Genomic DNA, 16,546 nt, shown 5'->3' on the forward strand with positions numbered 1-16,546 from the left:
CAAAAATAATTATTTCAAATGGCATTGCTTTATCAAAGTTCTGGGTTACCATAAAACAACATTGAAACATATAAATGTTATAAAATATATGGTGTATTTTTGTTGCTGCAAATGAGCAATTAGCATAACCAGTTAGCCATAAAACCTAAATCAAAAACTCATGTCTCTTTCTCTAAAATTGTATTGTAGCATTATTAGTTATTATTACTATTATTATTGTTGCTATTATTATTAATATAAAAAATAAAAATAATAAAAATCAATTTAAAAATATTAGAATTTGCAATACATTTGACTCTTTTATGACAACAAATGCTGAGCCATTAATTATTATACAGAAAACAAATGCACAAACATGCTGAAATGCCAGCAACTTAATGCTAACTTTAACTTTGAAAATGCCATAGACATGCTAACGCATTAGCATCGGCATTAGCATGAAATACATCAGCTGTTTCAGAAGACCATAACAGGTCAGTTTAACATAAAAAAGATAAATATTCCTCACAGACATATGCTCCTTAGGGTTGTAGTGGGGATAAATTAAGATAAAGCGAAATAATACAAATGAAACCAACGAAGCAGCAGCTCGAAGCACTCCTTCATTGGTTCAAGATTCAAAGCAAAGCTCGGTTGATTATATGGAAGAAACGAAACATTTGCGGTACAACAAAGTTATTTAGCAACTAATCGATGACTAAATTAGTTGACACCTATTTTAATAATCGATTTTAATGGATTAACTCGATTAGTTGTTTCAGCTCTATACCATACTGTTATTGGTTTTCATAATTCATGCTGTTGTCTTTTTCATAATAGTCAGTGGATTGTGTAACCACACAAATGTATGTGATTAATAATAATAATTTGCTCTTCATAACAACCACAGGCCATTTTTTAAAAATAATTTCTCATTGTAAGTCCCTTCAGCTGCTCCCTTGTTTGCACTTGGGGTCACCACAACAAATCCAAGGTGGATCTGCATGTTGAATTGGCACAGGTTTTACGCCGGATGCCCTTCCTGACGCAACTCCACATTACATGGAGAAATGTGGCAGGGGTGGGATTTGAACCCGGAACCTTCTGCACTAAAACCACGCGCATTAACCACTTGGCCACCACCCCTGCTAAAAATAATTTCTCATTATTAGAAGCAAATGCACTAGTGCAGAAAGAACAGTGGTGAGCGGTGGGACTGTCCTCCATCTTTCAGCCCATTAGGCCCGATATCTCTGCTGTTTGATCACCCCGTGCCCACCCGGATGCTTATTAGGCCTGATTAGTTATACAGTGTTCATAATTACTGCTGCCATGTTTTAATTACAGTCTCATATGCATAATACCATTACTGCTCTACTTCCCCAACCTCCTTACCCTTCCTCCAGTCATGCCATCCTTTATTATTATTATTATTATTATTATTATTATTATTATTATTATTATTATTATAATTATTATTATAATTATTATTATTATAGTAGCGTTGCACCAAGATGGGTCAAAATCCCACAGCAGATCTGCACTGGAGTCATTGTGGCGACCGAAACTGGGAAAGACAAACAGCGTCATCATGTGTTTGTTGCATTTTTTTTAAATTAATGTTTTTTTTTTTAACCATCTACCTCCTCATGTGCTTTTGAACAACAGTGAGACCATGTTAGACTTACTCTGTATAGCATGTCTGCCCGATCTTTGACCTACAGAACCTATAAAAAGTAGGACTCCACTGGGGTTTTGTGCATTTTTATTGCTTTATGACATAACAAGCAGGCTTCTTTATTAAATCATTTAATCTGAGTGCAAACACAAATATCCACAACATGAGCGAAACTAAATAAAAATATAAACCAGGCAGTAGAGGATTGAAGAAGACGTCTGAAATCTGATCTGCAGTTTGTCAGAAGGCTCGAGGGAGACTCCAGCTGAGATTCCATGTGTATTCTTTGTCTGTTCCACTCTGCCGTGAAGCTGTGAATGTGTGCTGCTTTGCGTGCAGCCTCTCCAGTCACAGTCACTGAAGCTTGAAACTTTTTCACAGTTATGTCCTGGTGGCTTCCCTCACTAGTCTGGTTTATGCACAGTCACTCAGATTTTGAGGATCTCCTGCTGCTCACACACTCGCACTATGTTTTTTGTGATTGACTGAAGTTGATTCAAAGACATGTTCAGTATCTCAGAAATCCAACTTATTTACTTATTTAAAAACTACTGGCCATAAAAGTGATGATTTAATGTGTTGTATTACAGACCATGTTGTATTTTTCCATTGTGTAATTAAATAGTATATATGTTTTTGAATTATTGGGGAAAGAAGTCAGGTTTTCTGTTGCTTTTGATATCCTGCATGTCAGTGAAGTGGCAAAAGCAGCATATTGTTTTCACTGGCACACGTGTGGACGAGAATTCAAAAATTGCTTGAAGGATTTCCTTGAAACGTGGTGGCAATATTACTTGGATAGATATCTAGAGGTTATGAAATTTTGGAAGTAGTTTGGGAAAAGATGAAGTTTAAGGAAAACAAGGTCTGAAACACATTTTTTTACATGTATATCTCAACAGTGACCTAAAGCATATATTGATCAGCCAAATATTTGTAATTGATTGGTAAAAATGACTGCATAATAAAGTCACACAGAAGTGATACATGTGCGTGTGTGTGCATATATATATATACACACACAGTAGGGAATGATGCCTTTCATTTTGATGTTGCATTTTGCTGCTGTTATTTGATGCAGTAAAACTTTTTAAAAGCCGACCTTGAAGCTTTGTCACTGCTTGTTGAACCGGATTCTGATCATTTCCATTTTATTATGTTTTTAATAATTATTTTTAATTGTTTTATCAGTCTTACATCATCTTTTGCCAGACATCAATAACTTGCTTTTTTTAGGATGGGGGAGGGGAGATTGCTTCTTTTTTTTCTTTTTGTATCTTCCCCAAATAAACACCCCTTCATTTGAGTGTATATGTTTGCTGCAGCTGACTGATGTATGCATGTTGATGGCCACTAATATGAATAAAACACGCTAATAAAACACAATAATAACGGGGGCCAAGCCCAGTCAAGATACAATGAATAATAATTGAACAAAAATGAAACGCAAATTAGACCTCCACTGCTTCCTTCACCCCCGCTGCACCCCTCAGACACCCACCACCCCTCGCCTCAGTCTGGTCCCGTTCCAGCCACACTGTAAATATGCAGCCGGCCGCCCAGTGCACCACTGCAACAGGGCTGGGTTTGAATGTGTGTTTGTGTTTGCATTAGTGTGTGTGTGTGTGTGTGTGTGTGTGTGTGTGTGTGTGTGTGTGTGTGTGTGTTAGAGAGAGAGAGAGAAAGCCATAGTAATGTAACAGAGGGCTGATTCTCCAAGGCCCCAGCGCTGCACTCAAGACTCTGAGATTCATTAAATTTTCATAGCTGCAGCGCTTGGCCAAGGTCTATTTATGAAAATGCGCTTCCTCGCTTCATGAAAAACACTAGACAGGGAGAAGTGGATGGAGTAATCTGAAAGAGAGTGGAATTAACAGCATCTCCTGCTTATTCCTACACATTCTGCTGCCTTTTGGCTGCTTTGTGTTCTATCACAAGGCAGACCATTTGCTGCGGAGGAACCACAAAATGTACACACCGATTTCCAGCGGACTTGATGTTTTATTTTTCCCCAGTGCTGAATGAGGCTGACCTGCACCTGCACATTTTCAGAGGAGAAGGACTGGTGTGCACATTGGGTAGCATTGCATCAGCCACTGCTGGCTCCAGTTTTTTTTTTTTCTTGGGGGGTTATGTGGTGGCGTGACAGTTTAATGGTGGGGTGGTAGAATTGAGGGTAAATATCTAAACATACCATTTAAAGTCAACCCAGTCTCACGGCAATTCGTGACAGCATTATGAAAAGTACATTAATATATGCCATAAATAAATGTACTTTTCGTGACGGGCTCACAAATTCATTTTGTGACGGGGGCAGAAAATGAGGGGTGGGGGGGGGGGTCTGGGGAGATTATGGTTAGGCTTAGGGGAGGGTAGACACTTATGCTATGGTTAGAGTTAGGAGAAGGGGAGGATTATAAATAGCAAAAATGAAAAACCGTGTCACGAAAAAGGGGAGCTTTTTGTGACTGATTTTGTGATGTTAGGGGTAGGGTTAGAAATAGTTAACTAAAAGTGTGTCATGAAAATGTGACTCATTTTGTGTGTGTGTGTGTGTGCGTGTATGTGAGTCAAAATTGGGAAAACCGTATAAAAAGAATTATAGCAAATTTTGTATAATCAGAATATGTTAGTGTGCTTGTTTCCAGTGTGGAAGGTTTGCGGTTCAAACCCCACCCCTGCCCATTCTCCATGTAGTGTGGAGTTGCGTGAGGAAGGGCATCCGGCGTAAAACTTGTGCCAATTCAACATGCAGATCCACCTCGGGTTTGTTGTGGCGGCTCTGAGTGAAAAACAAAGGATTAGCCAAAAGGGGCTTACGTTTTAGGATATGTTACAAAATGTCCAGTGTAATGAAATTATTTTTTTTAATGCAGTTATTCGCAGCCTTTAATAAGTTTACAGCAAGTTATAGTTGGTTTTCTTTTGACACACTGTAGTGTGGTTACATGGAGATTTACACAGAATATGTCTTGGGCTTCATTTACATAAATCATTAAGAAATGCAAACATAATGTACTGTATTGTAAATCTGTCTGGGGCAGGCAGTTCTCGAAAACTGACACAAAAAAATACAAAAAAAGAAGGTGTGAGGAGTGGGAGAAGCCACCAAGAAAGGCGCACCTATAACCAGCCTACATGTGGGAGCAGACCAGCTGTCTGGGAACAACGTACTGGAAACAGATCCCCCGTTTCAACAACAGACAGGTCTCCCAACCCTATGAAAAGGGCTGGGCAGTGCCCCACCGGAGACCACCCACATTAGGCAAGAGCGGTCCCTGAGGCTCAGCCCCGAACACTGGAGCAAACAGAAGGGAACCCCCCCCATTCCCACCACCACCACTGACATCAGGCACGCAACCATACCAGTCCCACAAAGGTTGATTGGCATTGTCTATCTATCTATCTATCTATCTATCTATCTATCTATCTATCTATCTATCTATCTATCTATCTATCTATCTATCTATCTATCTATCTATCTATCTATCTATCCATCCATCCATCCATCCATCCATCCATCCATCCATCCATCCATCCATCCATCCTAATTGTGCTTCTGCTTCTATCGTGCTCTTGTTTGAACCTGACTTCAGAAAACTCAGAGGGAGGTAAAGCAGGCCTCCCATTTCTTAATTATTTAAATCAAACAATTAACTACAGCTGTCCTGGGAAAAGTTCTTTTATCTGCTCATCCATGACACTGACAACAGCGACTATCCCGGGTGGAGCCTGGAGGACAGATCACACAGAACACAGTCAGTTTTTAAGGTGTTTAATTATTAAAACAGCTATTTTTACTATACAGGTGCCGCACAGGAGCAGGAAACGCTCCAAAAAGATTATTCCAAAGGTTTTCATGCAAATATATTAAACTGGAAACTCTATTTAAGCTTTTAATATGTATTAATTTTAGCTTGTTTTGCTTAATGAACATGCACTTTGGTATTGTTATTGATGTTTCTCTCATAATTCATTTTCAGCAACTTCTCCCTCTGAAATTTGCCTTAAAAAAAGTGAACAGCTTTATATCTCCATGTGGGGTACATTCAGTAACAAAAAAAAAGAAAAAAGAAATAAGTGTGCTTTAAGAATATTATGCAAAAGAAATTTAAAGGAAACTTTGGCAAAACACAAATACATTTTAAAATATCTGCATCCCTATTTAGAAACTATAGATGTACATTATCAATATATTGTTCTGCATATATTTACATGTTGTTGCTTTGTCTCAGAGAAAAACTTGATACACTGTTCACATTGATTACACTGTCAATTATATATAATTTACAGATGTCAACAGGGGAGGCACTTCATGATTAAACTTTGATGAAGCCATGTACTACATTCTTTGTTATAGACCGACCTGCCAGCCCCTGTCTGGTGGGAAAAATATCTGTAAATATTGACTAATGCACAGCACAAAACTGCATTTATAACAAAAGCACAGTTCCTTATGAAGCAGCTGCAAACACAACTGTCAAAATTCAAATGATCAGATAAAATACATTCAAATGATTGTTTTACAGCTGATGCAAAATTGGAATATTTAAGCAGAACATACATTTGAATTATTTGAGTCGTTTCTCTTCTCTTTGGAAAGTCTGTGTAGGGTGATTATTCTTCTTACATATTTTTGACATAATCCTCTGTGTTTACCTGTTTGGTACCTCAGCAGGTTCTCATCATAAGTGAATTTTTAAGCGATTTAAAATTTTTAAGTGGTTTTAAATTTTAAGATTTACATGCCTGTGACACTACAATTTTTCTGCAGGAGAAATGTTCCCATTAATTTTTACACAGACTGCAGCAGCTTTTTAAAGGAACAGTCCAGCCCAATTTGAAACATTTATTACTGAGCATCACAATGAGAACTTATGCTATTATACTTTTTACAGCAGATCAAAAAGTGTGAAATTCATCTCCCTCTATTATTATTATTATTATTATTATTATTATTATTATTATTATTATTATTTTCATCTTGCTGATGACCTGCTAAATCCCTCATCAGGGCTGTCCCAACAGTCCCTGATCCCCACCGTGGGACTCGTCGCTTAAAGACCAGTGTTGTGTTGCTCCGAGGGGATCAGGGGCACAACTGCTGCCGTACAACACAGAAAAGCATCTTTTTAACAAACACGCAAAAATCAATAGTATCATAAGACTCACTATATTATTTATTAATAAGAGCTGAAACCACCTGCTGAGCTGAAAGAGAGAGAAGAAAGAAAGAAAAACCCATCAAGTATATTGTGTGTAAACAGACAATCCACAGCAGTTTAGGTTAATCAATTAAAAGACTTTTCTGGGGGATTTCAGAAATCCATGATATATACACTCAACAAAAATATAAACGCAACACTTTTGGTTTTGCTCCCATTTTGTATGAGATGAACTCAAAGATCTAAAACTTTTTCCACATACACAATATCACCATTTCCCTCAAATATTGTTCACAAACGAGTCTAAATCTGTGATAGTGAGCACTTCTCCTTTGCTGAGATAATCCATCCCACCTCACAGGTGTGCCATACCAAGATGCTGATTAGACACCATGATTCGTGCACAGGTGTGCCTTAGACTGCCCACAATAAAAGGCCACTCTGAAAGGTGCAGTTTTATCACACAGCACAATGCCACAGATGTTGCAAGATTTGAGGGAGCGTGCAATTGGCATGCTGACAGCAGGAATGTCAACCAGAGCTGTTGCTCGTGTATTGAATGTTCATTTCTCTACCATAAGCCGTCTCCACAGGCGTTTCAGAGAATTTGGCAGTACATCCAACCAGCCTCACAACCGCAGACCACGTGTAACTACACCAGCCCAGTACCTCCACATCCAGCATGTTCACCTCCAAGATCGTCTGAGACCAGCCACTCAGACAGCTGCTGAAACAATCGGTTTGCATAACCAAAGAATTTATGCACAAACTGTCAGAAACCATCTCAGGGAAGCTCATCTGCATGCTCGTCGTCCTCATCGGGGTCTCGACCTGACTCCAGTTGGTTGTCGTAACCGACTTGAGTGGTCAAATGCTCACATTCGCTGGCGTTTGGCACGTTGGAGAGGTGTTCTCTTCATGGATGATGTGAAGGAGATGTGTTGCACTGCATGAGGCAAATGGTGGTCACACCAGATACTGACTGGTATCCCCCCCCCCCCCCCCCCCATAAAACAAAACTGCACCTTTCAGAGTGGCCTTTTGTTGTGGGCAGTCTAAGGCACACCTGTGCACTAATCATGGTGTCTAATCAGCATCTTGGTATGGCACACCTGTGAGGTGGGATGGATTATCTCAGCAAAGGAGAAGTGCTCAATATCACAGATTTAGACTGGTTTGTGAACAATATTTGAGGGAAATGGTGATATTGTGTATGTGGAAAAAGTTTTAGATCTTTGAGTTCATCTCATACAAAATGGGAGCAAAACCAAAAGTGTTGCGTTTATATTTTTGTTGAGTATACATACATGTATATATATAAAGTCTTATTTTAATATAAATGATAAGACTCCATTGTTCTTTTAGGTGGTCTTGTTGAGCTACTGTGTCCAAATATTTATGGATCCAACCCCACTTCAGTCCTGCGTCTATGTTTTTATCAGCACCTTGACACTTTGGTTCCAAAAGCAAAATTCTTCTGATTGTTGAAACAAGTTACAAATAATTAAGAGTCCAGAGTCACAGCACATTTTCAGAAGTCTACAAATTTGTCTGGTTTCTGTTCCTTCTGAGATACTGCTTGAACCATTACAGAAAATAATAATAATAACTCGGGTTGTCCTGAGACAATCTGCAAATTTTATAAAGAAATAATCTTATGTGTCATTGGCTTCATGAAGGCTGAAGTTGGAAACAAGTTAGAAATCTGTGAGACATGTTTTCATGATGTAAATATTTCAACTGTCTAATACCTGCACTGCTGTATGAAGAAACATTTTGCTGAATTGTTGCAACTTTGTATTATTACATTATATACTCACTGTAAGTAGTGTTGTACTGCAAAAAATACTGGCTCACAGGCCTCGTTCGGCCCATAAGCCATGAGTTTGAGACCAGTGCTCCAACTATAATTGCTCCCCATACTTACTGAAAATGGGCAACATGTTTAATATGAACTGTTTACTGATTTCAAATTATATAAGTGAAAATAGAGTGAAGGATGCTAAATATCTACAATTCACTTCTCAGCATATATTGGTGCACATTAAATTACAGTGTATCCATAGTGTTGTGCAAAAATGTTTAATCACCCCATAATTTTTTCTTTTATTTGGGGTTAGGGTTAGGGATTGTAAAAAAACATAAAACCCAGAACAGAGGGTACAAATTGATTTTCTTTACAAATTCCAGGAGATCACTGACAATAAATTCTAATTTTATCTCCTCAGTTAAACCCTGTATGGTCATGCATTTTACATATTTATATTATGTATACATATTCATAATTATCTAAGCAGCAGTTTAAAAAAATTTATAATTTACACAGATGTATTCTAGAGCCTATCCCAGCGATCCTTGGGTGAAAGACGGGGTAATCTCTAGATAAATTTTATCTTTTATTTTGAATTATTTATTTACTTACTTGTTTTTGTTGTTTTTTACGTTTATCACATCCCCTTTGTACAATAAATAAATAAATTGCTGCATTCATCGCAAAGTAAAAATTTCTATATGATGGGAAAAAATTAAAAGATAGAACACAAAATAATATATTGTATAATTAGTCTCCACCTTAAACGTAGAAACTAAAAATCAAATATAACAATCACTTTACAGCAATTTGGCTTGAAATGAAATATTGATGTAAAATATTGATTGATAATACCTCACAGTGTATTTAAAGTGTATTATATTATATTAAGACTTGTTTTCACTTGGAGATTAAAAAGCATAATTTCTACAGTACAAAAATGTTTTAATGAGTTTATTTAGATTTTTTTTTATCATTTTATCATTAAATAGTACAAATTTGTACAGGGTGAAAGAAACTTTTCATTAGAACTGTATGACAGCCATAAATGTATTGTAGGTGCATATTTATGTGACTTGTACGAATAAGGCATTTTACATATGCGTTTTACATTTACGGCCATATATCAGATCTGCATTTAATTCATTTTTAAATATGCAAATCTTAGAATGAACGACTATTTTTGTCATTTTAAGATTTTTAAATCAACAAGTGATGGATGATGTGAAGACCCCGAGCAAAAAGGAAAAGGGGGGGGGGGGGGGGCAAAAGAAGTTTAGTGATGTTGCTTCTTTGCTTCTTCTTCTTTTTTTTCTTTTTTTTTAAGAAAACACAGTAAAAAAAAAAAAAAGATCGATCCATCGGTGATGCTGATCAATACAAGAGTCACTCTGGAATGAGACCCTCATGTTTCAACGGACCTCCTGACGAATCCTGTTTCACGGCAGCAGCTGTTCACACCAGCAGCCTCCAAACTCACATTTCAACATTAAATCTGGTTTTAAAAACAGATAATTAGCGCCTGTCTGAAGTGTGGAGACCATTAAAAAAGATGATCAGAGGGCAAACAAACATCAAAGTCATTTAGGACTCTTTCAAAATCAAAACCTCACCCGCATTTTTTATTATTTATTTAAAAATAAAAAAAAGGCTTTCAGAACGTGAAGTAAAACGTGCACGGTTTATTTCAGCTTCTGTCGCTTATTACAGACACAATTAAAACACACTTTCACAAATGAAATATAAGTGGTGATTTGTGTTTTTAATCGCTCCTAAAATAAATTAAGATTAAATAAATAAAAGGACAAAATAAAGAAAACAGTATAAATAAGGCCGAATATATCAGAATATCAACAAAGTGCGCTCCACAAAAGTGTCAGTACTAATAAATAATGTGTGTTTTTTTTTCGTGTGAGGACACAATAGGGAGGTTGAAAAAAAATAATAATTCGATTGTCAAAGCATCATTGCAGTGAACACACACGTTTACACGAGTGACTCTTCTAGACCTAATTCACCATGAAACCGGTGCAACAGAAACATAAAAACACATTAAAAAAAAAACAAACAAAAACTACAAAAGAGAAAAACATCCTACTGTTACTTTGTGTTCCAAATCACATGGACGTGCCAACACTTTGCGCAATGAGGTAGACACACAGCTATAACCGTGTGAAATCAGCGTGTTCGTGCGTGTGATACAGTGATTCTTCTTATTGCAATGCATCCATTCACTTGGGATTAATGTCCAGAAAATAACCCTCTGCCCCCTCAGGAGGAAACCATGCAACGGGTCACAGCTGTCCGTGTTTTTTACGTTTGTGTCTCAAAAAGAAAATAAATAAAAATAACAACTGAGGTCAGAAATAACTGAAAGTTTCAATCGGATTCAATGAGATTTTCCACACACTAGTGCAACATATTCACAATATGTACAACAATAAATATAAAAAAAAACTATTCAGACAAAGGAGGATAATCCTCCGATTCCGTCATTATTACTCTTGATTTTTTTGTACAACAATTGTCATATCGTATGAGAACGTCGTTCCTCCCCTTTCTTTTGGATCACATTCGTTTTCAGAGCGTTTTGGACAATAAAGTGTCCACTGGTGCACCGCTGAATCCAGATGGGTAACCAGTTCCTGTTGCGTGGAAAAGCGCGTGTCCCACATCAGAGCACTCCACGGATTGAAAGCTTTCTGTCTGTGGTGAATACTTCATGTGAAACAGTTCAGGCAATGAACCCTGCTCCGTTTACAACACTGTCAAACAGCTCATCTTAACAAGACATTAAGTCAAAGGTGTGTTTTTTTTATTGCGTTATAAAAGCCAATTTGTCCAATCACAATCAGGAAATAAAAACCTGATTAATAGGTGTGTTAAGACTTGGTGACTTGTTAAGATGATCAAAAGTTGTTGAGGGACCCGTGTGTCAATCAAACAGGACCAGGCCCGGTATACGTTATCGGTGCAGCTCGCTTTTGTCCCTCTTTAAAGTGGACACGTGGTCTTTAGTGCGCCGCAGAAAACTTCATCCGTTTCTGCTTTTGCCTCTGATTGCAAAACCATACCCGGACCACGTTCTTTTTCAAGTCCAGCTTCTCGGCTATGGCCGCGATCTTCTCCGACGAGGGCCTCGGCTGCACGGCGAAATACGCCTCCAGGGAGCGCTTCTCCGGGGCCGCGATGGATGTGCGTTTCCGCTTTTTGTCCCCGCCGTTGAAGATCTCCGGCTTGGACATCTTCTCCCTCTGTGCCCGCTCCGCCTCCTCCAGCCAAGCCTCCAGGATTGGCTTCAGGGCCACCATGTTGTTGTGCGACAGCGTGAGGGACTCGAACCTGCAAATGGTACTCTGGCTCAAACAGCCCACCCCGGGGATCTTGAGGTTGGCCAACGCCGCGCCCACGTCCGCCTGCGTGACTCCCAGTTTGATCCGCCTCTGTTTGAACCTCTCGGCGAAAGACTCCAGCTCGCGGGGATCCGGCTCCGCGTCCGCGCCGCTGGTGCCCAGTGCGCCGTGGGAGCCCAGACCGTGCGGGTGCATGTTCATAGACTGCTGGTGGTGGTGGTGCTGCATATGGTTGATGGCCGACATGTGAGCGGCAGCGTGCGCGGTGTGCGACGCCGTGGAGCAGATGTCTGAGCCCGGCATGCCCCCCAGCGACAGGCCGCCCGGCGTGAGGTGGTCCAGCAGGTCGCCCTCCAGGCCCTGCGCCGGCTGGTGGTGCGCCGGGTGGTGATGGTGGGAGGTGAGCACGGACGGGTGGTGCAGGTGCGCGGAAGAGGAGGTCGGGGTGCAGGTCATGCTGGTCATCGTGGTCATGGTGTGGTAGGTGGCGTCGGGTTTGAACGGGTGACTCTTTTGCGCCACGATGTCCACGGCGGCCAGAGCTTCGGCCCTCTGCAGCAACGTCTCATCGAATCCCGCGAAAATGTTGCCCTGAAGCTGCGTGGACAAGGAGACAAACACACAAATAAAATAACATGTTTCCAGTCTGCAGAATGTCTGCAAATAATCGAAATAAATAATAGGAAACAAATTAGTAGCTGAGAAGGCTTTGGCCTAGTGTTTTTCTTACACTGAATTAAAAAAAAGAAATGCAATGTGACAACAAAGAACAGCAATCAAGAAATTTAGAATTTAAAATCAGAATTTTTGCTCAGTTTCATTACACATTTTCTCGTTTAAACTGGTAATTTATTTTTTTTTAACTGTGTTACCGTTTTATAATTGCATTATAAAAAAGCAGCATCTTTTCTGTCCATTTCCACAATAATCACACTTATTTGCAAAAGCAACGTTTTACATATTTTGAGGCCTCCAGTTACCAATAAAACAAACATTAAGTGTTGAATTCCGAAACAGCGTAGTTCCAACATGCACTTCAATTCGTCTGTGTACGAGTGCGCGAGCGTGGACGGATGTTCATGTAAAATTAATATTTACGATCTCCTGAATAATTTCTACAGACAATGAAACGAAGATGAGTTTGAATATGAATGGGACGATTGTGAGATAACACACGCCGAGAGAATCCACGTCATGACGTCCGAAGGCACAAACCTCAAACTTCACGCTTCATTCCGACTTTATTTTTTAACTCACATACATCCTCTTAAATTTAGACTTTAAAAATATGTCACTTAAATGTGAGCGTTTACAGTTTTTCCACCACAACACCCAATGTTTAGTTCAATAATAATAATAACAATAATAATAATAATATAATAATAATAACAATAATAATATAATAATAATAATAATAATACAAATAAGTTAATTTATATAGAACTTTTTAGTACCAAAGTGTACACATCAACATGTTTTACAATCATATAATCACTTATATGGTGAAAATATGTAATTTAATGACATTATTTATTTTTAATAAAGAAAAAAGCGCAGAATTTAAATTAAAGACGACGTTTTAGAAGAATATTTCGTTTGTGAAAAGGAATTTGCATTTTTTTTTAATTTTATTATTCTTGTTATTTTATTTTATCTTTTTTTTAATAGTAGGGGACAGACAGATGGTCGGTGGGTTCGAGACCGGGACTCACCGACGGCGTGGGCAGACAGGCCCTGCGGATGGCCTCGGAGCTGGAGTGCAGGGGCGTGTACTTGGGCTCGTGCAGGATGGGGTGCATACTGAAAGGCTGCTTGCTGTTCATCGACATCATGATTGCTGAAGTGAGGGAGGGTCGCTGTCCGTCGTCCTCGTTCGGCTCCGTTTTGGTGGCTTTCTCTGAAGAAACGCCTCGGGGACGAAACACCTGCCGCGCGCAGACTTCAGGCTGAAACAGGGCCGCGTTCGACTCGGAGGTTCAGTTCCAAAAAAAAGAAGGGGGTAAAAAAAAGAGGCAGAGATAAGTCCGAGACTCCGGCGCCTCTCCTCTAAATGACTTCTATAGTAAAGATGCTGCTCGCCTCCAACTCCTATATCGGACCAATGCGCTCTGCCTCATCCTCATTGGTGGATCAGAACTCCCTCCCACTGCAGGCGGCCGCCAATCACAGAGAGACAGTCCTGCTGTAGCCACGCCCCACAGCGTTATCGTCGCTTTGAAGGAAGGCTGCGCTGCTGAAAGCGCACTGCAGGGGCGCACTTAATATTAATTGGCGTGCCAGTTTGTGTGTGTGTGTGTGTGTGTGTGTGTGTGTGTGTGTGTGTGTGTGTGTGTGTGTGTGTGTGTGTGGGTGGGGGGGGGGGGGGGGGAGTTAAAATGCATTATTAGTCTGTGTTCATTGTCTTTTTGGAGTTTTGGCGTCCAACTTAAACTTGTGCAAAATTATGCGGATATCTGTTGTGGTGATCAGAGCAAAAACAAAAAAAAAACAAAAAAAAAAAAAACAGCCAAAATAAAATAATTTTATATGGACTAAGTGTTTTCTTGTCATCAGCTCGCACATGTGAGGTTTTTTCCTTTTTTCCTCTCTATTTTCCAGTGATGAAAGTTTTAGCAGGCATGAAGGTTTTTGCATTGTGGGATAACAGTTATCACTCATCTCCTACCAAGAAGGTCCCAGGCTCAAAGCCCACCATGCACATTCTCTATGGGTGTCTGGAATTAGATCAGGAAGGGAATTTGTTGTAAAACCTGTGACAAATCAGCATGCAGATCCACACTGGATTCACTGTGGAACACAGGAGATGTGAAAGGCAAAAAAAAAAAAAAGAAAGAAAGAAAGAAAAGAAGTGGGTTGGGAGCACAGGATCTCCAAATGTGGAGGATACGGCAGTGTTTGACTATTAATGGGCCACATAGCAAAGGCCAATCCCATTTAGCATTAGCAAACATTCATGTTAGCATATGGGGATCATGGTGGTTTTCATGAGCATTTCCATTAATGACGGTTTGGTTTTCTTTATCTGTAATACAGCTGGCCAGCAGTCAGTCGCCCCGTGTTATAACAATGTCCAGCATAGAGATAATCTGCTAGTTCTCAGCAAATATTCACTGCTGATTTGTGCTCATATCACCTGACTTCCAAAACAACATTTTTAAACATATCCTGCTACACATTTGGTAACATGTGCCTTTGTGGTAATTGAGATGTCAAACATTGTGGAACCTCCTCACATAACCTCTTCTGTCTGATCCGCACATCCTTTTTTGTGCTCCCTTCATGATGATGCATTTTGTTGTTGTTGTTTATTTTTTTAATTACCCAAACCCATCAAATATGGCCATCGGGTATTGCAAAGACTTTGTGTCTGTCCAGCCGTCTGTCTGTGCTCAGCACAAGTCCAGTCCTATTATGGCCAGGACCTTCAAATTCAGAGGGAACATTCTTGGAACACAGACCTTGGACAAGTTCAAAGATGGCTAACCTTGACCTATTTTAAGAGGTTAAAATGTTCCATTCTGTTTCATTCTGCTTCTTTTTTTTTTTTTTTGAGTGACGGGGGTGACAGCCAATAAGAGTAGAGTGGCATTGTCACATCAGTGGCAAGTCTCTGTAAAAGCACTTAATTTATGTGTTTACTTAACATGTTTTTTCATATATTCTATAAACGCTAGCAGGAAATAAACACTTCTAAAACTGAAAATGCTGTTTTTGGGACCTAATAATATTTTTTAAGTGATTTACAAGACATTTCATGGACGTTAGTGTGCTGACATCACAGGTTAGTAGGTTTGTGTGTAAATATAACCTCTTTGTCATATATTATGTAAAAAAGCAGTGAGAAATAAACACTTCTAAAACTGATAATGCTGTTTTTATAACCTGATAACACCCCTGGAATGATTTACAAGACATTTCATGGATGTCAGCGTACATGCTAATGTTCGCTATTTCAAAGCTAACTTCAGCGCTTGTCAAAAGCTCATAAACATAAATATTGTTTGATTGATTGATTGATAGAGGGGCTTCATTGAACATGTACAAATTGTAACTAAGACAATAGGATCTTAATAATATATATATATATATATATATATATATATAATTACTGTATACTGCAATCAGTGTAACGTATATAACTGCAAATTACAAAGAAGACAATACTCATACAGCCGAGTGTATTTTAGCATTGTGTCATATTTTTACTATTTCTAACTCTACCCCTAACTGTAACCATAGCCCCCACAGAACCCCCCTGCCCCCCCGCCACACACGCATCACCCCACATTTCATGCTTCCATCATGAAATGAGCTTGTGCTCCCATCAAGAAAATGTGCTTTTCCTGACAGTATCACAAACTATAGATTAATTTACTTTTGTGATGCCATCACGAAATGGTGTGAAACACCGTTCAGCCTTCAGCAAGATAATGTATGAGTCACCAAGAAGTAGACAAACTACCCCACATACACTAAGGTAATGCATCACAAGCTTTTAGTATGAAGGAGCAGCCTGTTTGTGTCTGCCACTTTAAATGGAAAGGAGCTGCTCTTAGTCACG

At 39.2% G+C, this 16,546-nt stretch overlaps 1 protein-coding gene across 1 annotated transcript; it reads right to left on the reverse strand.

Annotated features, from left to right (window-relative positions):
• Window positions 1–11,445: 11,445 nt before the first annotated feature.
• zgc:158291 (uncharacterized protein LOC572084 homolog) lies at window positions 11,446–13,953 on the reverse strand. Its single transcript, XM_034177412.1, has 2 exons — window positions 13,698–13,953; window positions 11,446–12,582 (listed from the first exon to the last, which is right to left on the reverse strand). The coding sequence occupies exons 1-2, from the start codon at window positions 13,815–13,817 to the stop codon at window positions 11,647–11,649; spliced, it is 1,056 nt and encodes a 351-aa protein (XP_034033303.1). The 5' UTR covers window positions 13,818–13,953; the 3' UTR covers window positions 11,446–11,646.
• Window positions 13,954–16,546: the final 2,593 nt, after the last annotated feature.

The sequence above is a fragment of the Thalassophryne amazonica genome, chromosome 9, assembly GCF_902500255.1.
Source record: "Thalassophryne amazonica chromosome 9, fThaAma1.1, whole genome shotgun sequence".
In the NCBI taxonomy this organism is placed as follows: domain Eukaryota; kingdom Metazoa; phylum Chordata; class Actinopteri; order Batrachoidiformes; family Batrachoididae; genus Thalassophryne; species Thalassophryne amazonica.